This window comes from Solanum verrucosum, unplaced genomic scaffold (assembly GCF_900185275.1).
Source record: "Solanum verrucosum unplaced genomic scaffold, falcon-dt-bn FXZP01000144.1, whole genome shotgun sequence".
NCBI classification, from domain to species: domain Eukaryota; kingdom Viridiplantae; phylum Streptophyta; class Magnoliopsida; order Solanales; family Solanaceae; genus Solanum; species Solanum verrucosum.
In genome coordinates, this window is record NW_026020773.1 from 296,327 (window position 1) to 319,915 (window position 23,589).

A 23,589-nucleotide genomic window follows, 5' to 3' on the forward strand; every position below is an offset into this window, starting at 1 on the left:
ATTCAATAAAACGGACGAAACATCATATTTTTATTTAATTTTACTTGAATTCTCAAGTTTTTCTTAATTTTCATGCATTTTTTACTTATTCGTTCGTTGATTGATGATTTTCTAAATAAAATTAATGTGTATTTTGTCCTGAATTATCAACCTCATTAGATTAGATTTTCTAATATCATGGCATGTTCTTCCAACCCCCCACCCACCCCATATACATATTCATTTGTTATTCAATGAAGCGGTTAAAAATCATATTTTTCCTTTAACTTTATGCGAATTATTAAGCTTTTCACAATTTCCATAGCCCTAGGTTCTAATTTCTCGATGAACAATTCCTATGAGCTTAATCTATTTACAATCATATTAGTGATAATAATTATTTTTTAAACCAAAAAAAACAAAATCATATTTTTATTTAATTTTACGTGAATTGTCAAAGTTTTTCTCAATTTTCATGCATTTTTTAATTATTCGTCTGTTGACTGATGATTTTTTAACTAAAATTAATGTGTATTTTGTTATTTTATTTTATTTTTAAAAAATAAACTATAACTCTATGTTACTAAACGCATATGTGTTGAGGCTCAAGTTTGAAAAATTAACTTACCACAAATGAACTTTATTTTGAGTGGTGATATCTCAAAAGAACTTGAATGTCAAGGGGAGTTTAAATGTAAAAGTTGAGGCCATTTGAATAATATCAAAGTTCAAATTACAGTTGAATTATATCAAAAGTCTCTTCTAATCCTTTGAGATTTTACATATCAGATTTAGAAGATTCCATTGGATCATTCTTGACATATAAGAATGAGGAAGCAAAGGTATGTATTAAAGTCGTATTATAAATGTATGAAAATTGTATTTGAAGTTTGTATGTTATATTAGCTATATTTAATTTGTATGAAAATTGTAGTTTAAGTTAGCTATATTAAATTTGTATATAATGTTGTTGTTTTATTAAAATTTTAGAAACCAACATGAAATTGATACAATTATAGACATATTTTATATAATTTTTATACATGAAATTGTGAATGACATTCTAAGCCTTGAGCGAAAGACAAAACTTGTGTTTTTCTCCTTCATAAACCTAACATGAACTTTGTATAAAATTTATACAGTTATATACATATTTTAGATTGATATCATACGATTTTCATACATGAGATTATGAGCAAAATTTTAATACTTAAGCGAGATTCGAAGTATGATTTCGTATATATATTATTTTTTAAAAAAAAAGAGGATGCACTTGATATTTTTGATGAACAAAAATCTCCTACTACATTTGGTACTATTTTAGTCTTATTTTGTATAGATAAATAATTTCTCTAAGGCAATTCAAAAACCCCAAAAGTCTAGTAATTGGGCCAATATTAAATTTTCAATTTTTCCACACCAAATCTTACCCAAAATGCCTCATAACAAGGCCCAAAATTTTAAAAACCATACCCATACCACTCATCAATCCTTGTCCTTCCATTTCCACCAATGAAATCACGACACGTCAACTATCCTTATCAAACAAACACAACCTCACCTTTGTAGTTTGTACTAACAAAAGAAATACACTCCATCCTACTAAGTACTAAGTAGAAATAATCTCAATTAATTGTCTTATCAACACTCTATAGTCTATTGGGAGGTTCAATTGGTGTAATACCTTGGTATGTATCCTATAATTTGTTTGTTGTTATTTGCTTGATGTCACAAGGGAGCTTTACAACATGAGTCAAGATGTTTCTATTACTACTAATACTAGATGCAAGAGCCTCGTGATTTTATCTGTCATTTATGTGGTACAAAATAAATTCGAAGAGTCAGTATAAATAGAGAAAAGTGAAGCACAAAAGCAAATTGATCAAGATTGACCACACTAAGCTCCTCATTCAATATTCTATATATAGTAAATTTCCTTGCACTTTGATACATGTAAGTAACTTTTTTAAAAATTCAATTAGAATATTTACTATAATGTAAATTTATATGTTTAAATTATTATTTTTTTGCTTCAAAATTATCTTATATATAATTAAGTAGATGATGTTTCATTTCTGTAGGATTCTCCTTATATAAAAGGTTTAAATGTTTTTAGAAATATATATATAGGGGGGGGGGGGGGGGGGAAGAAGAAGGTGTAAGTGTATGACTTTCATTTTTTTTAAAAGGATGTAAATGCTTAATTTTTAAAAAATACAGAGTTTATTTGTAATTTAGTTATAAGAGTCTTTACTGTAATTAATTAACTCATTAATAAATGCAACCATAGTAGATAAGTCTTAAGTAAATGCTACATTAGCAACAAAATCTACAATATTATGATTATAATTAATATTGTCTATATATATAGATGCACACAATTAGTGGATTCATAGCAATCATTTTCTCACAAAATAAAATTAAAACTGAAAACTAACATTAGTTTTTGAAGAAAAAATAGAGATGAGGCTTCTTCACATTTTTTTGGCTTTGCTCCTTATTGCTTCAATGTCAAGAGCTCAACCTCCTGTTGGTCCAACAACTTGTCCTGTGCCTAAAGATAGTAAGTACCTCTTTTTATCATTTTTGTGTTGTTTTTGCAAATCCATCTTCTCATTGGTTCAAAACGAGAATGTTGAGTTTGTTCGAAAAAATAGTTTATTACTTCTAGCACAATTATCGAATCACAAATCTATATTGGAATAAAAGAAAGGAAAAACGATCATATCTATCATTTGCTTTCAGAAATAGTTTATATTTGACTTTTATTGTACTTTTTGCGAACAAAAATACATCTATCATCAACAAAGCTTTACAAATGCGTTTGGAGCATTTTTAACTACTTTATTTATTGCAAAGGGTGTTTATGTTCGAAAAGTATAACAGATATTAAATGTAAACTATTTTGAAAGTAGAGATGTAACTCTGTCCCTTTTTCCTAAAAGAAAACAATTAATCTTTACTCAAATAATCGGTCAAAATATTACTTATAATTTTCCACCAATATACATTGATTATATATTGATTATACACACATTATACATATATTATTCATTTCCGGATTATTCTTTTTTTTTACTTCTTGAGAAGGATGAATGAGCATTTCTAATAACTTTATTTACTACACAAGTGTTTTTGTTCGAAAAGTATAGCATATATTAAACATAAAATATCTTGAAAATAGAGAGGTAAATAAATCTGTCCCTTTTTCCTAAGAGAAAGCAATTAATCTTTACACAAATAGTCAATTGAGATATTGCTTATAATTTTTTCAACCGATATACATTGATTATATACATATTATACACATATTATGCATTTGTCGATTATTTAACCTTTTTTTTTTGTTTTTTTTTTACTTGTTGTGTTGTTTAGAATGTGAAGAGGCATGCAATGTGAGATGCTCACAAAAAGGTCACAAAAAAAGATGTTTATTTTATTGCAACCATTGCTGTGGATGGTGTCAATGTGTTCCACCAGGATATGTTGGGGAACATAAAGATTGTTGTCCTTGCTATAGAGATTGGAAGAAACAGACAGGAGAACCAAAGTGTCCATGAAATTAATATTAATTAATTAATCATGGATTAAAAAATATGGTTTTATTGTATTAATTAATAAGTTTTATGTTTAATTTACTTTATTTGATCTTCTTAAGAAGGATTTCCTATGTGTTGTTAAAGTCAAATTAATATATCTTGTTTATGTTTTATGCTTGATCACATTATCAATCTATTATCCATATTACAAGTTTTCATGAACCAAAAAGAAACAATCTTTTTTATTGAGTATATAGTGAATCGAATAGGAAAAATCACCCCATATATATTTGAAGAGACAATATTACGGGTTTTAAAGCTACTTTTAAAATATTCTTACTTAGAACAGTTTAATTACTAGTTATACCAGATCACATTTTATTTAAAAATTAATTAAATCTTTACTTTATTTAATGTATTTTCTTTTTTAATCAGATAACTTAAATTTTAAAAAAAATCTTGCTATAATTTATTTCAGTTTCAAAAAATGAATATGTAATCTGAAAAAATTAATGTTCATACAAAAAAAAAACATAATTTAAATCTATTATACACAAGCAAAATTTAAAAAAATCATTTTCATTATTCTTAATTATTATTTTTACAGCTTCATTAATATAAAATACAAAAAATAAATCGCAATATATACTAATTACAAAAAACAGTATACAAATTACAAAAAAAAACTATACGAAAAATTCATACCAACATTTATTCAAGTTTCACAAGCAAAATCAGAAAATTTCATTTTCAGTTTCATTGTTCTTAAATTTTTTATTTTTTTTTACGTTTCATTAGTATAAAAACACAAATAATAAATAGCAATGAATACTAACCAGAAGGATCCATCTATCACCATGTTTTATTAATATCGATAAGAAGCCGTCCATTATAACAAAATGAAGATTATTGAACCAAAACTATTTGGAACTATAAGTAAATGACGACAATTACAGAAAATAATTTGAAGAGAGAGAAAAGTTTGAATAAAAAAGAAAATATGGTTTTTGAAATACTTTTAATTGATTAGAGTAAAAAAAGGAAAATAAATATTCCTATTTTGTTTTGAATCTCCTAAATGTATGGCAATTATTAATTATCATTAATGTATTCAAATCAATTACTACAACTATTTCCATTTTTTTACTTTTTATTAATTTTTAAAATCGGTTTTTATTATTATTTTAAAACTTTTTTTAAAAATAAACTGTTATAACCTAAATTTTTTTATTGTTACAACTTGAAAATATTATTATATTGTCATAACTTGAAATTATTAGTCTTATATATGTCATTTATAAAATTTTCACTAATTTTGTATATATAAAGAGTAAACATATATAAATTTATTGATTTTTTCTTAAAGTCGCATAAAAAGCGAATAATTTCACTAGTTTCAATAAATTTGTATTATCAATATTAACCACTGCATTTTCTTTGTTTGTTATATCACCATTTTATCATTTTAGAATGCTATTACTCTATTTTATCAATTACATTTTCATTTCTTCAATTTTGAGCTATATACAAGTACATTATACCATAATTTTTATTATATACATAGCATATTTTGAAGAATTGTTTAAGACAAAAGAAACTCATTTAAATCAAATTAAAGTGAAAAGAACATGAAAAATTGGATTAAGCCAACCCAAAAGTATAGTAGTTGGCCCAATTTCAAATATTTATTTCCCACAAAATTACACGTTTTATTCGTAAATAGTTCGATTTTTTATTATTACTTTTTAAATAGATTGATTCTTAATTTTTAGTCTTGAGGAATCATATTTATGCCTAATTGGGCAAAAGATTTTAGAAACTGAAATTATATTCGGACATAATATATAAATATTATAATATTAAAATATATGTCCATAAAAAAATAGTTTATTACTATAAATATAAATTTAAAAAAATCATACATCACCAAACGATATAGTATAGTGAATGAAGTTACTCTTCTCTTAATTAGAAATCTCGTGTTCCAGCCCTGAAAAATAACTATAGTCGTGAATGGAAAAAAATCGAAAAAATAAAAATTCACACAAATTGCGGCGTCTGTTTTGCCCATCTTAGCTTTCGACGCATTAAATTGGCCTTGAATTGCGGCATTTAATTTATTTTCTTTAGTTGACTTTGTTTTTTTGTTTTTTTTCTCTTAAATTTCTATTTATTTTTGGTATGTTTATTCTCTTCCATTTTTTCTTAGTTCTATTTTGTATTTCCTTTTTATTTTAATGGATAAAAAATACAAAATAAATATATCAACTAATGAAAATAAAAATTATTTTTTTCTTAAAAAATAAAATTGTATTCTTTTTCGAAAAAATGAATATATCCTCATAAAGGATCAAGGAGTATTTTTTTTACTATTTTTTTCTGATACCCTATTATAGAGTAATATTTATCATATGAACATCATAGAGAACTGTGTTTTAAAAACATGAATTAGTTCTTATGATATCTAATAGAGGAATAAATAGTACTTTTTTTACTACTCCTTCTTCTAATTATTTGTCTAGTTTTAAATTAACATATCTATTAAGAAAATATTGATTAACATAGTAAGTTTACCATCTTAGTCTTATTAATTATGAAATAGATGAATTAAAAATTTAATATTTTCAAGAAATTTTACCTTTGTCAAAGTAATTAATTGAGATTATAATAGATAAAAAAAATTATTCTTTCTTGATTTGTGAAAATGAACGAGTAATTAGGGACAACTAAAAAAGAAAAGAAATAGTCAAGTAATTAAGAACAGAGCGAATATTAAGAAAAAAAAGAATAAGCACATAATTAGACGTCAATATATCTGTTTCAGCTGTGTACCTTATAATAATTACTTAGACTTACTGGCAAAAGCTTGATATTTTAAACGTGATAACTATGATACTTTATCATAAAGGATTAACTGTCTCTGTTGGAAGACATGAATGATTAATTTTTTATAATATACTTACGGTTATATGATATATATCATGTGCGTATCATTGATATTCGTTTAATTTTTTTATTAAAGAAATAAATCAACATGTAATGATACTCTATTAATATATTGATATGTACTTTGAAGGTACATAAAGTGCAAAAACCCTTTGGAGTCGCTTACTAGTTTGGACTTGAGACTTTTATATTGGAAGTCTTAAGTTTGAAATTTCTTGCCACCGAAAGTAAGGGATTTGTCTTCTGAATCGAGCTCGTCGCATCAGGCTTACCTGATGCAGATTACCTCTCGTATGTGATTTGCGAGCTACTGCATAAGAGCAGGGTTTTACGGTAGGTTTCGTTATCATGAAAAAAAAAAGGTACATAAAGTGCAAATTAATCCTTTTTTTTTTGGACCAAAATGCCCATACCCTAAGCTCAAAAATCCAAAACTCATCAATTATTTGTCATTCCCTCACCACCAATCAATTCACGTCACGTCATCAATCCATGTCAAACAAACACACCTTCTTACTCACAAAAGAAACACACTCCATCCTAGCCATTCATTTACTTCATCCAACGGTTCACAACATTCACAGCATCAAATAATATATACATTTCTTTTTTATCATAAATTAATCGTAACCGTTGATCAATATAAATCTACGGCTGAGATTAAATTTAGCATTAAAAGACTCCCATGTGAAGTGTAGACACGATATTAAAAGTCCAAGCATCAAATCATTACATATGCTTTTATTTGTGGTGTATTTTGTTCTATTTTAAAGTAATATAAAAATAATTGGCCTGCAAAATATAAGTGTGTAGTTAGAAATTTGATAATTGATCGATGGTTATTTGCCTATTGTCTATTTTATATTACTTAATTAATGTTAACCTGACATATTTATAAAATTTTGATGAGAGGGTGTATTTTACTAAATTAATTTTATTAATAGGAGTGATATTTGAAATTATAATTATATATAATTAAAAATTAAAAAGTACAATATAATAAAATTCTCTTAATTTTATAAATTGGAAAGTAAATGAAAATAAATTTTAGTGTCTTTCGGGATGACTCAGAGATCGATCCTTCCTCAGTGTCTTGTCTTTCGAGTCGAATCCGTTATATAGGACTTACCTAATACGATTTACATTTCACACAATAAAGACTTATCCAATGATCACTCGAAGGGTAGAAGCTGCAGCAACAATGGGTTATAAATGTATTTTCTAAGTTGTCAATCAATATAAGACGTAGATAACTATTTTTAGAGTAAATGTCAGCCAATATATAACGTAGAAAATACATTTATATATTTTTAAACTCTAATCCTAACCGTCCATCAATTTAATCGTACGGTTGTGATTAAATTAAGCATTAAAACACTCCACTAAGATCTAGACACGATATGAAAGTCTAATTATCAATCATTACATAGACTATCGTTTTATTTTATCCATTCTATATATTAAGAATAGATGTTTTATTATATTTATTTATACTAACAATCTAAAAGAATTTATTACTTTTTTATTTTTAATTTGTTTGATCTGCCTTTTCATTTTAATATGACAACTTTTTCACTCTATTTTACCTTTAGCAATTTTCTTATTCCAGCTTTTCCACTGACAAATTTAAAATTACAAGATTAGATAAATTTTTAATCTATTTGATATATATTTAATTTAAGATTATAATATTTTTTTAAAAAATATTTTTTAAATTTTATATCAAATTAAAATAAATAAATTGGAGGGAGTCTTTTTTTTAATCATATTATCCTTATTATTAAATAACTACGTAAAATAGTAATTATCAAATTTAAAATTTTGAAATATTATTAACAAGATTAATTTAACAAATCTTTAAGCAAGTTAACAGCTTTATACATGTTAGATCTAAACAAAATATGAAAACAAAGTCCAAAGTAGCAATCATTATTCATTACTTGTACATTTCTTTATTTAATTTCATATTAAATCCTAGCCGTCCATCAAATTTATCCTACGGCTGTGATTGATTGAGCATTGAATGACTCCCATGTGGAGATCTAGTCAACAACAAGTACCGTACTTCCTCCGTTTCTTTTTAATTGTTGTAAAAAATTAATTATAAGTCAAACTATATGAATTTTGTGTAATATTTTAATATTTTTAAATTATTTTATTATGTTTTTAAAAAAAATTATAATATTTTTTAAATATTAATTTTTTTATTTTAAAACATCAAATAACTATAATTTAATTTTAAAAAATTAATCAAATTAACTCTCGAAAAATGCAACATAACAACTAAAAATAAATGAAGAGAGAATGAAATTTTCGTAAGACTTCATCGAGGATAAACAATATGTATGCGGTATGCCTTATTATCTTATTTTTACCTTATAAAGGTAGAAAATCTGTTTTTGAAAGACTCTTTCACATTTTAAAATAGAGATGAAATTTTTTTTAGTGAAAAAGTAAAGCAATTAATAACGAGTGGCTTGATAAAATGCATTAGGAAAAACCAATGCATTTATGGATTTTATTTACTACTAGTATCTTATTTATTTACCTTCTCAATCTACATATAACTTACCTTATTAGTTACATACTTTATTTGGTTTATGATATATGCATAATTAATTATTAGTTACATACTTTATTTGGTTTATGATATATGCATAATTAATACACGAAAAATATATAAAATATTAATAATGTGTGAATTATTTTAATATATGTGTTAGCATAGTTAAGGATATAATTACCTCTCAATTTTTTTTCCACATATTTACTATCATAAATATAAAAGATATTTTTGTAAACATAAATTATGTTAGAAAAAATGTGATATATATTATTTTTAATTCATAAATTAAATACTGTTTAAAAAATAATTTTAATATAACTAATGTAAATATATAATTAATATGAGCATTATATTTAGTATTGCTTTTATACACCTTAGCAAATGATTATATACTAAAAATAAGGGACAAAGAAATACTTCCTCCATCCTATTGCGCGTGATACCTTTTCTCAAGAAGAATGTTATGATATTATAATTAGAAATAATATAATTTTTAAATTTTTTTTAAATGGAGTAATTTACAGGTATATAAATATCTAAAAATTATTTAGATCATAATTTTCTTTTCAAAAAAGCTTTTAAATATCATGTCAAGTTAAATGGTACTTTCATTGTCTCAATTTATATGACTTATTCTTTTTTAGTAATTATAAAAAAGAATGATATATTTCTTATCAATTAACAATTTTATTTTAACATATCAATTTTACTTTTAATGAAATGATTTATATCCACAAAAACATCTATTGTTTATTTTAGACCATAAATTTCAAAAGTCTTTCTTTTTCTTAAACTCTGTACCTAATTAAACTACTCCCTCTATTCTTTTTTACTTATCCAATTTTAACTTTTATTAATTTATTTTTACTTATCATTTTTAACAAATCAAGATAAGATAATATTTTTTTACATATTACTCCCTCCGTTTCAAAAAGATTGGTCTGGTTTGACTTGGCACAAAGTTTAAGAAATTAAAGAAGACTTTTGAATCTTGTGGTCCTAAATTAAAGTTAAGTCAAATGTACAAAATTGTCCTTAATCTTGTGTCTTAAACATGTCACGTGGAAAGCAAAAAGTAAAATGTTAACAGAAAAGGAAAAAGGTCATTTTTTTGAAACTGACTAAAAAAGAAAGGAAGTCATTCTTTGTGAAACGGAGGGAGTATACCATAAATTTATTTAGAGAATTAATATTTTTGATAAAAATACTAACTTTATTAATAAGTCTAAAATAATAAACTTATCATGTCAATTTTTTTTTTTAATAAGTATGTCAGGTCAAAAATTGGACGAATGAGTACCACATAAAATAAGACGGATAGAGGAAAAGCCCATGTGAGGTCCAGACAGAATACGTAAAGTCCCATGTTAAATTAATCTTATCCGTCCATCAATCTAATCCAACGACGGTGATTAAATTAAGCATTAAATGATTCCCCTGAGATCTAGACAGAATGTGAAAAGTTCAATACAAAAACAGACTCTTTTTATATCTTTAAAAGTCCATTTGAGTTTTGATAATTTTAGATATTTTCTTCTTCATCTTCACAAATTTGCTTACAATATGAAAATTATTCTCATTTTTTTGGTTTTGCTTATCACTGTTTCTGTGATAAGTGCTAAACCTCTCATTGGTTCAACAACTTGTCCTGTGCCTAGAAGTAGTAAGTACCTCTTCTTATATCTTTCTTTTTTATTGCTTCGATTATCGTATTATTTGTGGTTTATATTCTTCTTTCCTACATTACTACTATTTTTTTTTAAACCTCGATTTATCGGAAATAACTTATCTACTTAAAGCTAGAGATATGATCTGTGTACACTCTATCCTTTTCGAACACATTTTATGAGACTACACTGAATATGTTATTGTAGTACCGACTATGTTATTATTATTTATAATGATTTGAAATTGGGGGTTTTATGAACAGTATCGATCTGGAATTACAAGGTTCTAATGGTTAAATTGATTTACTTACTATCCCCAAATTGATGTTTGTATGCATTATTTTCAAGCATTATCGATGGATCTACTCTTTTTGTCTCGATTTATACGGTACAGAATTTTTATAGTCAAAACTATTAGTATTAATTTTGACGGTAAATTCAGACATATCATTTCAGTTTTTTTAAATAAAATTCACATATTTAAAAATTACTTTAAAAATACATATAGTAAGTGACAATTTAAAATATTTTAAATACATATTATAAAAGAATTATTTGAATCTCGAAAAGTTCAATGATATCACTTGGTTCGATGTGTTATATATAAGTTAGGCAATCTATACTCATCTATCATGAAAGTTTTGTGTTAGATTGAGAAATATAATAATTTGATTTAGGTCATTTTTAATAGCCACAAGATGATCATCTTAGTAAAATCGTACTCTTTTAATGATAAGAATCAACTATCTAGTATTTACATTGAGAATTCAAATTCTTGTGTTGTTTCCGTCATTAGTCTGATCCTTTGTAGAATTTGTTGTTATAAAGAACTTGCAAAATGGATCTCGTGTATTATATTGAGATTTGTCGTTCCTAATCTTGCTTCACCTTTTAGTTGAACAATCTTCACTCATCTAAGATGATCATCTTAAGGTTATCTTTTTGTGGATAGATGATAATCTTATAACACTCGTAGTCTCTAAAGGATGAGAAATAAGAATTAACAATGTAACATCTCTATTGAGAATTCAAGTATTGTTTATGTGATTAGTCTGATCCTTTGTAAAACTACTCGTAATAACGAAGATGCAAAATAGATCTCTCGTATCATAAAGAGATCCGTCGTTCTTTACCTTGCTTCACCTTTAAGCTCACCAATTTTCACTCTTAATAAACATGGATTGCATGTTATTTGCTTTCAAAAATAGTTTACACTTAACTTCCATTATACTTTACAACAACAACAACATGTTAATTAAATGTAAATTATTTTTTTGAAAGAAGACAGGTAAATTTGTCCCTTTTCTCATAAAGAATGGAACATTGATCCAAATATATATATATATATATATATATATATAGATTATATACTTATTATACACACATTATACATAGATTATACATGTAATATGTATTCACCGACTATTTTTAATTATAACCTTTTGTTTTCTTCAGAATGTGGACAAGCATGTATTAAGAGATGCTCACACAAAGGTCACAAAAAAAGATGTTTGTTTTATTGCAACCATTGTTGTGGATGGTGCCAATGTGTTCCACCAGGTTATGTTGGGCAAAATAAAGGGTGTTGTTCTTGCTACAACAATTGGAAGACACAAATAGGAGGACCAAAGTGTCCATGATATTTAAACTAATCATGGAAAAATGGTGCGTCGGAGAATCTTAGTAGCTCAGTTGTTGGTTGGCTGGTTACTTGGATTTTCACTTTGTAATTCCCTGTCTCCGTTGTATCTGTTTTATGTGTATTTTTCTTTTATTTGATCTTCTTGAGGAAGTATTTTTTTCCTATCGTAGGGTAGGAAGAGATTCTTTCTCTTTATTAGAGCCAAGACTGTACGAGGAGAAAAAGAGGGTTCTTTTTACCTTTTCCCTCGCGGTATTTGTATCTATTGGTCATTGTGGAATGTTTTCTTTGTGTTGTTAAAATCAAGAATTAATATTTCTTGATTATGTTTTCTGTTAGGTTCACATGATCTAACTATTATCCATATTATAAATTTTGATGAACCAAAATAAAACTGATTCTTCTTTATTTATCGAGTATATAGCAAGTTCAATGTCTAGTATGATTTGCTTTACTATCCTTTTCTTCCTTTTCACACTTGATTTTAGCGGTAGTTCGAAATTCGAATATGTCATTGAATTATACAAAATAGTATACTGGTTTAACAATTGATGTCAAATACGCCTTTGTTTAAAATTGGCATAACCCATCGATAGCCACCTAAAGTTGACATCAATTTTCACTTGGTCACCTTAAATATGCCTTATTCATTTTAAACACCTTAAGTAGGGGGTCGCTGTGTCATATTGATACTTTTTTTGACAATCAACCAAATATATAAGATATGTGTATTACACCCGTCAAAGTAGCGAATTAAATAATGACATATGACACATATAAAAAAAATAATTATTAAAAAAATATATTATGAATAAAAACCTAATTAATTAATTAATTACTTTAAAAATTACCTTTCAATAAAGAAGAAAAAGGCAAAAAAAATAAAAATCTACAACATCTTTCTTTTTCTCCTTCACCATTTCCACATCTCCTCCTCCTCTAACCACTATTACCTTGATGCCTTCTTCTTCTTCTTCAAATCTACCTATTATAATCAATTTGGGTCATAAGCAAATACCCATAATCCAATTATCATACTATTACCATCTCTTCAATCCTTCAAATTCATCCTTTTTTTCTTCAATCACCTTCACTATTAGAACTGCTTGTTTTGAAAGTTTCAAAGCACCCAAACAAATTTATCCATTATAAAATCAGATCTATTTATGAATTTACTTGAAATGAGTTCATCAAAATAGAAAAAGTTAAAAGCTTTGAGAAGTAGAAAATTAGTATTTCAAAAATTGAATCTGAAAAAAAAAAAACTTAAACAGAGAGAGGTGAAAATAGACCAACCAATGGCGGAACCAGAATTTTCAATAAGAGGATTCAAAATTTAAACATATGAACTAGTCGAAGGGGTTCGACATCTATTATATACATCTAAAAAATAATTTTAACCACGTATATATAGTAATATTTTCCGCCGAAGGGGATTCAGATGAACCCCCTAAAGACATGCTGGCTTCGCCCCTAAGACCAACGAACATTTGAAGGACTCGGTGAACTTTCCGACAATGGAACATGAAAAAAATTAGGTGGAGAAATTTGATATCATGAAGAAGATATATGCTCTAGAGTTGTCTATTTTGATCCTTTCTTAAATTATTTTTGTTGATATATATTATTAATTTAATTTTCCACATCAAGAAATGACAAAGAGAGGAGAAAGTTGAAATTACAATGGTGGCAGGTGATGGTATATGGTGGAGGAAGTGTGGAAAGGAGAGAAAAGGAAGAAGAAGATATAAAAAAATAAAAAATAAAAAATAAAAAAATCATAAAAATTACACCTTTCACGCGCTCAAAGTAAGTGTAACACACATAATATGTCAACTCAGCAAAAAGTGTCAAAATGACATAATAAGACCCTGCTTAGAGTGTCTAAAATGAGCATTGTTTAGTTGAGATGTTTATGTGAAACTTGATGCCAACTTTAGAGATCAACAATGAGTTTGACCCTTAAAATTAAATAAAATTTGTTTATTTTATGAAGTGGAGTTTAGGAAGGGTGATACGCATATAAAATTGTAGAAATCATGAAATTGAATTGTTTTGAAAAAAGCTCTGTAGGAGGGGATGGATAAAATTGAATCAAAATAAAAGTGGAGTAAAGTTATCCGAGGGTTTAAATTATACCAAGTGACATATATTGTATTAAAACCCATAATTAGAGACTATTTATATTTTTGTGAGTTCTCTGGGTGCGTAAGTGCAAATATGGTCTAAATTTATAATTATGAGGGCATATTTGAGATTAATTATTAACGAATGACATTACTGATTTATTTCGTAAAGTAGAAGTATATTTGAACTTTTTTGTCTAATAATTAAAAATTATAAATTCACACAGAATAATAGACTTCATGTATCATATGAGGCATTTAATGTAAATTTTAAAATGGTATTATCCTAATACGAGTCTTTAATTTAATTATTTTAATAATGGATAAATTACATAAATCCTATAGTTTTAATATGAAATTACAATCTATCCCTAATAAGTTTCTAATTACATTAATCCCTTAAAAATTAAAAAAACCGGATACAATAATTGAAGCTCGGATACATTAATATGTAGCTCGGATACATTAAATATTGTCTCGGATACATTAATATGTCGCTTGGATACATTAAAAACTAGCTCGGATACATTAAATACTGGCTCGAATACATTAATATGTAGCTCGGATACATAATATGTAGCTTGAATACATTAAATACTGGCTTAGATACATTAATATGCAGCTCAGATATATTAAAGAAATAAGGGATTTTGGAGATTTTTAAAAGTAATAGGGGATAATGGAAATAAGTGAAACAAAAGGTGTGTATTTCTGTAATTTGTGCTTTAATTAAATGCAACTTTTAGCTAAATTTAGTTTGAAGTGCATTTAATTATAATATGTAAGATAACTAATCGTCTAGTATCTTCATTCCATATTAGTTGTTAATATTATTACAATATCGTCTAAAAAACTTATCAATTTATAAAATTAACATCGACTTATTATACCCTTCATCTATTTTTACTTGTTTATTACACTAAAAAAATATCACTTTTACTTGTATAATTTTAAAAATCAAGATATAATTTATTAAAATTAATTCTTAATTTACTCTTATTATTTATTATAGTCATCACTCATCTCCCGATGCATCATTTAAATAGTTAAATTTATTAAATTCAAAAGAGCAATATAATAATTGTTTTGAGAGTAAACAATATTACTTACACGGAAAGAATAAAGGCTAAATTAGTAAAAAAAAAAAAAAAAAAAAAAAACGCATTTTATTTATGATTTTTTTAAATGACGTGTGAAAACTAAAATGGACGGTTGGAGTATTAATTATATCTTAATATGCATTTAATTATTAGATAAATCTTAAGTAAATGTTATATTAATAGCAATATCTACAATGAATTAAACATTTAATATTTTGGTTATCACATAATTAATCTTGCCTATAAATAATGCACACATTGAAGGATTAATCACAACTCATTTTCTCACAAAACAAAATTAAAATAGAAAACTAACATTAGTTTTTCAAGACTAAAAGAAAATATACATGATGAAGTTTTTTCACATTTTTTTGGGTTTGCTTATCATAGTTTTAATGTCTAATGCACAAATAATCAAAGGTGACAAGCCCCCTACTGGTCCATCAACTTGTCCTGTGGCTGCAGATAGTGAGTATACCATACCTCCTTTTTATTGGTTCAAAACTAGAACGTTGAGACTGTTTGATAGTTTTTTCTTTACTCGAACCACAAATTAATGCTGAAACCTTATGCATAGTTGCATTGACAAGGGATTTTAAAACAACATCACTTGTTATACATGGATTATACATATATAATGCATCCTAACATCGAGATGGTTTGATATATTTTTCTTTACTTCTAACATGAATCTCGAACCACAAATTAATATTGAAAAAACCTTATGCATAGTTGCATTGACAAAGGATTTTAAAACGCCATCACTTGTTATACATGGATTATACATATATAATGCATCCTAACAAGAACGTCGAAACTATTAGACAAATCTTTCTTTACTTCTAACATCAATCTCGGTCCGCAAATTAATATTGAAACCTTATGAATAGTTGCATTGACAAAGGATTTCAAAACAATATCACTTGTTATACATGAATTATACATTCGCTGGTTATTTTTAATTTAAGCAACTCGATAAATGATTATATAATATTTTTAATATTTTTTTTTGTGTTTTTCAGAATGTGGAGATGCATGCAATCAAAGATGTTCAGCTACATCTCACAAAAAACCTTGTTTATTTTTTTGCAACAAATGTTGTGAATGGTGTCAATGTGTTCCACCAGGAACTAGTGGGGGTAAAGAGTGTTGTGCTTGCTATAATGATTGGAAAACAAAAAGAGGAGGACCAAAGTGTCCATAAGTTTTTTTTATTAGTTTTATGTTTAATTTATTTAAATAATTTTTGAGAAGTATTTCCCATGTATCGTTAAAATCAAGAATTAATATTTCTTGATTGTGTTGTCTTGTTTGGTCATATGATCAAACTATTATCAATATTATAAATTTTCATGGACCAAAAAGAAATTGAATTTCTTTTATTTAAGTGTAATTGTAGTTGATGGGTGTGGGTGTGGGGGGATTAAATGCACATTCTGAGTTGAATTTAAGCACATCGAAATGGGCTAAGTAAATAAAATAAGCTTGATTCAATAAATTATGAAACTCAAAAGATTTTCATTTTCAATAATTCTTTACGATTTAAATTGCAACTTTTTTCTTCATATGTGTAGATTTTTCCTTTTTTTGGGGGTGGGTGGGTTGGGTGATAGATTTAAGAAGAAGAGTATGAGTCAAAAAGGAAGTTATTTGATCATCAAAGCTATAAATTCAAATTAATTGTTGAACTAAAGAAGACAAAACTTATATACGAGAAGGATTAAATATATCTTTGAATTTTGTGAGAATGATTAAATTATGTGGATTTTATTTTAATTTGAAATAACTAGAAAATTTGAACTTATATTAACTATTTTCGCTTTCATTAGTCAAAGAAAATATATTGAACCATTTGTGTAACAAAGTATAAATGTAAAACTATTTTAATCAAAGGTACATTAACTCTAAATTGTATAGTACAAAATCGTATAATACAAAAATATATTTGGACCTATTCTCTTATAATAAAAAATAACATTAAGCAAAGACTCAAATAACCTATATGCTTTCCGACTCAAATTGATGAAGGTTTTTAATTTGCTTATAATGTCAATAGGGATGGTAATGGAATGGGGTGGGGTGAGGGCATGGTGGATTTTGTCTCAACCCACTCTATCAATATTAAGTTAAAGAGATTATTTTAATAGATCTTTGATTCAAATATCAAAAATTATATATCTAAAATAAATACAATAACAAAAAAGTCATACTTAAAATAATTAACAAGAGAACAAGTTATTGAAAAGAATATTTCTTTATCATCTCAAAAGAATTATTCATTTTCTAATATTTGCATTTACATTTCAGTAGTCAATTAATGCAAAATTGAATTGTCTTTAATATATTTATTATGGCAAATAGATTATAATTTTCTCTCTTTATTGTCATTTTTTAATTGACATTAAAAAATAATTTGTACACTTTCTTTACACAACAAACTATACTACACTTTCTGCCTGATCTATTAAAATTTTAAATTTTTATCAGATTTTGACTTCTCGTTTTATAATAAAAAAACTTGTTGAATGCTGAAAATTATACATACAATGATGAAATATCCTTAAGAATGCTATCATAAACACACATCAAACTAGGAGAATTTCCGTGACTTTTAATATTTCCAAACAAGTGATATCAATAAATCACAAGATAATTAAAAGTCAGACATACTGTTCAAGCCATTTTTTGGAAGCTAAACAAAAACAAATCATTCGAAGAAGTACTTTTAAAACCTTAGCAAACAACAAAATTACATGTTTTATTTTTCAAATGGATCGATGTTCTATTTTTGATCTTCAAATGAATTGTTAAAAAAAAAAAGATCTTCAAATGAGTTGATATTTGATTTTTGCAATTTAGCAATCAAAATTATGCCTAGTAAAATATAAGTTCTTTAGAAATTAAAATCATATATAGATATAACTTATAAGATATACTAGTATGAAAATATAAAATTATTTTCCAAAAAAAATATTTTTTACGAGAGAAAAATTTAAAACCAACACCAAATAGAAGCAAAAGTGCAAATGACCTTAAATTATTGCTCTAAAGCCTCTAGCATTGAAAGGTGGATTTTAAATTGATTATCCTAATTCCTAACACAAGTTATTTTCTTTAAAAGTATTATTTTGAAAAAAATTTGTGATAAAAGAAATATTATATTTAAAATAAGCAGATTTTAATAAATTGATTAGACACAAATATGAAAAATGAAGGAGAGGATTTCTTCCTTTTTAAGTTGGTGAAGACGTGGCACGATTTTATTTGATGTGAATAAAACATGTTAGTTTAGGACGAGCAAGGAACATGCAAGATTATCATCAAAGGATGTGCTGCAGCGGATGTTGCTGCTTTTTTTTTAGTAATTTTTTTTGGATTTGAGTCATGAATATGAAAACGCTTTCTTTTGAATAGAGCCCTACGTAATGTAAATTTAAAATAATCGAGTTCTAATACAAATATTGAACCGCGGATGAAAAAAGAAGAAGAAACTTACAAGATTGGAGGTGATTAAACCTATGCTTTATGTCCTTACCAAATAGAGTGTCTATTTAAGAATCCATAAAGTTAAGAGGTTGGCATTAGGGGTAGGCATGGTAGGCTAGATATTCAATTATTATATTAAAATCAATTTTTTTTTTTTTTTGATATTGTAGTTTCGATATTAAGATACTTGATATGTATTTTAAAAATTTATAATATTTAATATAGTTTTATATATATATATATATATATATAGATATCAAAATATAGAATGTCATACTTGAATGTATAATTACATATATAATAATTATTATTATAATATTAATAAATATATAAATCAGTATAGTATAAAATTAATTATTTAGATATTGAAATTTTGACTAAATATTATTTTTGTGTAGTTGATTAATGAAACAATTTGCTTATACTTTCTTTTGAATTATTTTATAAAATGTAAGTTAGATATAATCGAAATAATTCTTAAAAAGTTAATTATAGTATTTTTAATATAATTATATATAATTTAAATTTAAATAAACTATGTTTATCAATTTATAAATATCAAAATTGAAGCATCTAAAAGTGTGATTAGTGATTAATAACTTCATGTTCAAATTTCAAACTAAAACACTATGTAATTAATTCAATATTTTAAATTTTAATATTAAAAAAATATTTAAAAAATATAATAAATTGTAATTTTATTCATATTAATATGATAAAATAAATAAATAGTGAACTAATGTCACATCTTTATTCTCACCAACCTCCAGATTAAATTGACCCACCCACTCTTTGATTTTTCCAATAGTTTACCAAACTAAAGTAAAGAATTATAAAGCCCTCAATTTTGAACACCCAAATCAAGATTCATCACATCTTTTGTTTCTCTACTCCAATTGGTGTTTTTGTTTTTTGTGTATCCATAAATGGGTAGTGAAACAAAGGTTTATACTTTGGAAGAAGTAGCCCCTCACAACAATGCCAAAGATTGTTGGCTTGTTATTAGTGGCAAGGTATTTTGTCTTTCTGATCTTTGTATATACTTTTATCCCTTCACCCCCTTTTTGATTTAATTTAATGGGGTTGCTGTTTCTTGTACTTTTTTGTTCAAATATATGCTAAAGATTCAATTTTTGGGTCTATTAGGGAATCTTGTAGTTTTTGTGATCTATGTAATTGCCTTTAGTTTACTGGGGTTGCTGTTTCTTGTACTTTTTTGTTCAAATATATGCTAAAGATTCAATTTTTGCGTCTATAAGGGAATCTTATAGTCTTTGTGATCTATGTAATTACCTTTAATTTACTGGGGTTGCTGTTTCTTATGTTTTTTTGTTCAAATATATGCTAAAGATTCAATTTTTGGGTCTAATAGGGAATCTTATAGTCTTTGTGATCTATGTAATTGCCTTTAATTTACTGGGGTTGCTGTTTCTTGTGTTTTTTGTTCAAATATATGTTAAAGATTCAATTTTTGGGTCTTTATTATGGGAAACTTATGGTCTTTGTGATCTGTGTAATTACCTTTTTGCCTTTGATTTAATGGGGTTGTTGTTTCGTGTGCTTTTTTGTTCATATATATGTTAAAGATTCAATTTTTGGCTCTATATTAGGGGCAACTTATAATCTTTGTGATTTCTGTATTTACCTTTATGCCTCTACCCCTTTTGGTTTATTATACTGAGGTTGCTGTTTCTTGTACTGTTTTGTTCAAATATATGTTAAAGATCCAATTTTTGGCTCTTTATTAGGGGAAGCTTATAGTCTTTGTGATTTCAGTATTTACCTTTATGCCTCCACCCTTGTTGATTTAATTTACTGGGTTGCTGTTTTCTTGTGCTTTTTTGCTCAAATATATGTTAAAGATTCAATTTTTGGCTCTTTATTTGGGGCACCTTATAGTCTTTGTGATCTCTGTAATTGCCTTTCTGCCTCCACCCCTTTTGGTTTAATCTATTGGGGTTGTAGTTTCTTGTTCAAATATATGTTAAAGATTCAACTTTTGGCTCTTTATTAGGGGAAACTTATAGTCTTTGTGATCTCTGTAATTACCTGTTTGCCTTTAGTTTGCTGGGGTTGCTGGTTCTTGTGCTTTTTTGCTTTAAGTATATGTTGAAGATTCATTTCTTGTGCTTTTTTCAAATGTATGTTGAAGATTCAATGTTAGGGAATATCTATTAAAGATTCAATCTTTGGGTCCTTTATTTGTGGCAATAGTGGCAGATATAGAGCATAGGTTTTGGGTTCACGAACCAGTGGCTTTTGCGCAGACCCTAAGAAATTCATGTAACATACATAAGGATGTTATTGTGAACCCAATTGTTATTGTATATTAACTTTAGATCGTAGTAGGAACCATAAATTTCAAATCCTACATTCACATCTGTGTGACAATTTATAGATATAGTCTTTGTGATCTCGTAATTACCTTTCTGCCTCCGCCCCTTAAAGGTTCAATCTTTGGTAAGATACGAGTTTCCAAAAAAAATGGTTCAGCCTTTGGCTCGTAATTTTTGCCAAGGTATAATCTTGGTGACCTGTAAAATTAGCTTTCTGCACCCCCTTTTGGATAGCTTTTTATGCTTTGTGTAACTTGATCGTAAAGATTAGAAAATGAAACTTAAGGATTCAACTTTTGACTGCTTCTGTTCATTGTTGTTTTTATTGATTTTTTTTTTCTCTCCATTCTTTTTGTGTTTCGAGCAAAAGCTTGTTAAGAGGTCTGAAAAGGGGTGAATAGTGTCTGCGTTAGCATGATGAGTGATGACATTATTGACATTTTGGAGTGCTGAGATTTGTGCTTTTCATTTTGTTGACATTTGGTTGATGGGTCATCGTTGTCTGTGGGTTGTGTCTACGTCTTAAATTCAACTTATCTCAACTTGTTTCAACATGAATTTGATACGGTCTTGAAAAACCCTCCCATGTTAATTCATGCCTATTGCCATTGGGCTTTTCCTTCTAAAAGCAAGTATCAAAGAATCTTATACTTTGTACCTTTGAAACTTTTCCGAAGAAAGTTATAATCTTGTATTGCCCTTAATTCATGATAGCAAAGCATGGTAAATTGCTTTTCAACCTTCCGTTGTGCCTTCCCTAGTACCTAGGAGAGAAACATAAAAATTTCATCGTATTTTGTTTTTGCTTAGGTTTGTTAGTATACTTTGAAGTTTACTATTTTTATAGAAAACGGAATAATTATCTCCTTGCTTAGGCCATAAATTGATGAGATAAAAAGAATAGCCAGTTCAAGCGTAACTGGATTAGTGTAAATTTGCGATATTATAACTTCGTCTTGGTGAAATGTGTAGTGCTCACAAGTTAGTGATAAGATTATTTTGTTACTATGAGTTCTCTGGATAAAAGTTGTTTAACTTTCAAGTGGTAATATGCAATTTTACCGTTTACTGGAAGGACTGATATTAAATATAACATCACAAAGCTGGGGTCATTCAATTTTTTTTGTTCTACACCCGAGAAGTTTGTATGAGGTTCATTGACTGATATCGATCTTTTATTTGATAGGTGTATGATGTGACAAAATTCTTGGACGATCACCCTGGTGGCGATGAGGTTTTATTGGCTGCTACTGGTAATATACTTTGACCAACTTTTTCCTACCAAAACCACACATTGTAACTTACAAGTTGTTTTTCAATAGTATCAAATTGTAAAGCTGAGTAGAACATTGCTTTACTCTGGAATCGTGCCATCCAGTGGCGGATCTAGGCCAGACTCAGCGGATTTTCAATAGAAATCGTTACGTCTAGCTCACTGACTCTAAATTTTGAATTTCTAGTAGTGCTATCTTTGAAAAATTGATGTAAAAAGCTTGGTAATTCTTTAGAAAACGATGTTTTATGGGATGGAAATTTGGTGCAGGAAAGGATGCAACCGATGATTTTGAGGATGTTGGTCACAGCAGCAGCGCTCGAGCCATGTTGGACGAGTACTACGTAGGGGATATTGATTCAGCAACCATCCCGACTAAAAAGACGTACACTCCTCCCAACCAGCCTCATTACAACCAGGACAAGACATCCGAATTCGTAATCAAGCTTCTCCAGTTCTTGGTTCCCCTGATCATTTTGGGCGTAGCAGTTGGCATCCGCTTCTACACCAAACAATCCGCTTGAAGATTGAATGCAACGGTAAATTCATAATAAGAGTCCGAATTTGCAAGATGTCACCCTCGATTCAAAAAAATATATCGAGTTTTACTTCTTAGACTTCATATAGTCGTATGTTCTTGTTGTAATAGATTGTTGAGTCAATCCTATAGAGTGTGGATTCAAGATTTTAAACTTGAGATGTTCAACATTTTAAGGTTCTTAGTATTGAATTCGACGTACCTTTGAAATTATGGGTTCAAAACTTGATATTTGTTGAAATTTCAGCGGCTTCACACACCACACACACATGCATATCTATATTTTGTGTTGAAACTACTGAGTTCAGTCAAACCTATTAGACAAAAGTTGTTAATGTACTCCCATATTTATGTCATGCTACAATTATGTTGCTTGAATTCTTCAAAAATG

At 27.0% G+C, this 23,589-nt stretch overlaps 1 protein-coding gene across 4 annotated transcripts in view; it reads left to right on the top strand.

Annotated features, from left to right (window-relative positions):
- Positions 1–23,212, top strand: part of LOC125813008 (cytochrome b5) — a 98,383-nt gene extending 75,171 nt beyond the window's left edge. For 3 of the 4 annotated variants that reach the window (XM_049492498.1, XM_049492499.1, XM_049492500.1), the window contains exons 2-4: positions 19,961–20,064; positions 22,574–22,640; positions 22,931–23,212. In XM_049492498.1, the coding sequence (XP_049348455.1) occupies positions 19,978–20,064; positions 22,574–22,640; positions 22,931–23,184 (408 nt within the window). In that variant the 5' untranslated portion in view covers positions 19,961–19,977 and the 3' untranslated portion in view covers positions 23,185–23,212. Of the gene's footprint in view, positions 1–19,839; positions 20,065–22,573; positions 22,641–22,930 lie in introns of those variants that run through there. The other variant, XM_049492496.1, reaches the window with a different exon arrangement.
- Positions 23,213–23,589: the final 377 nt, after the last annotated feature.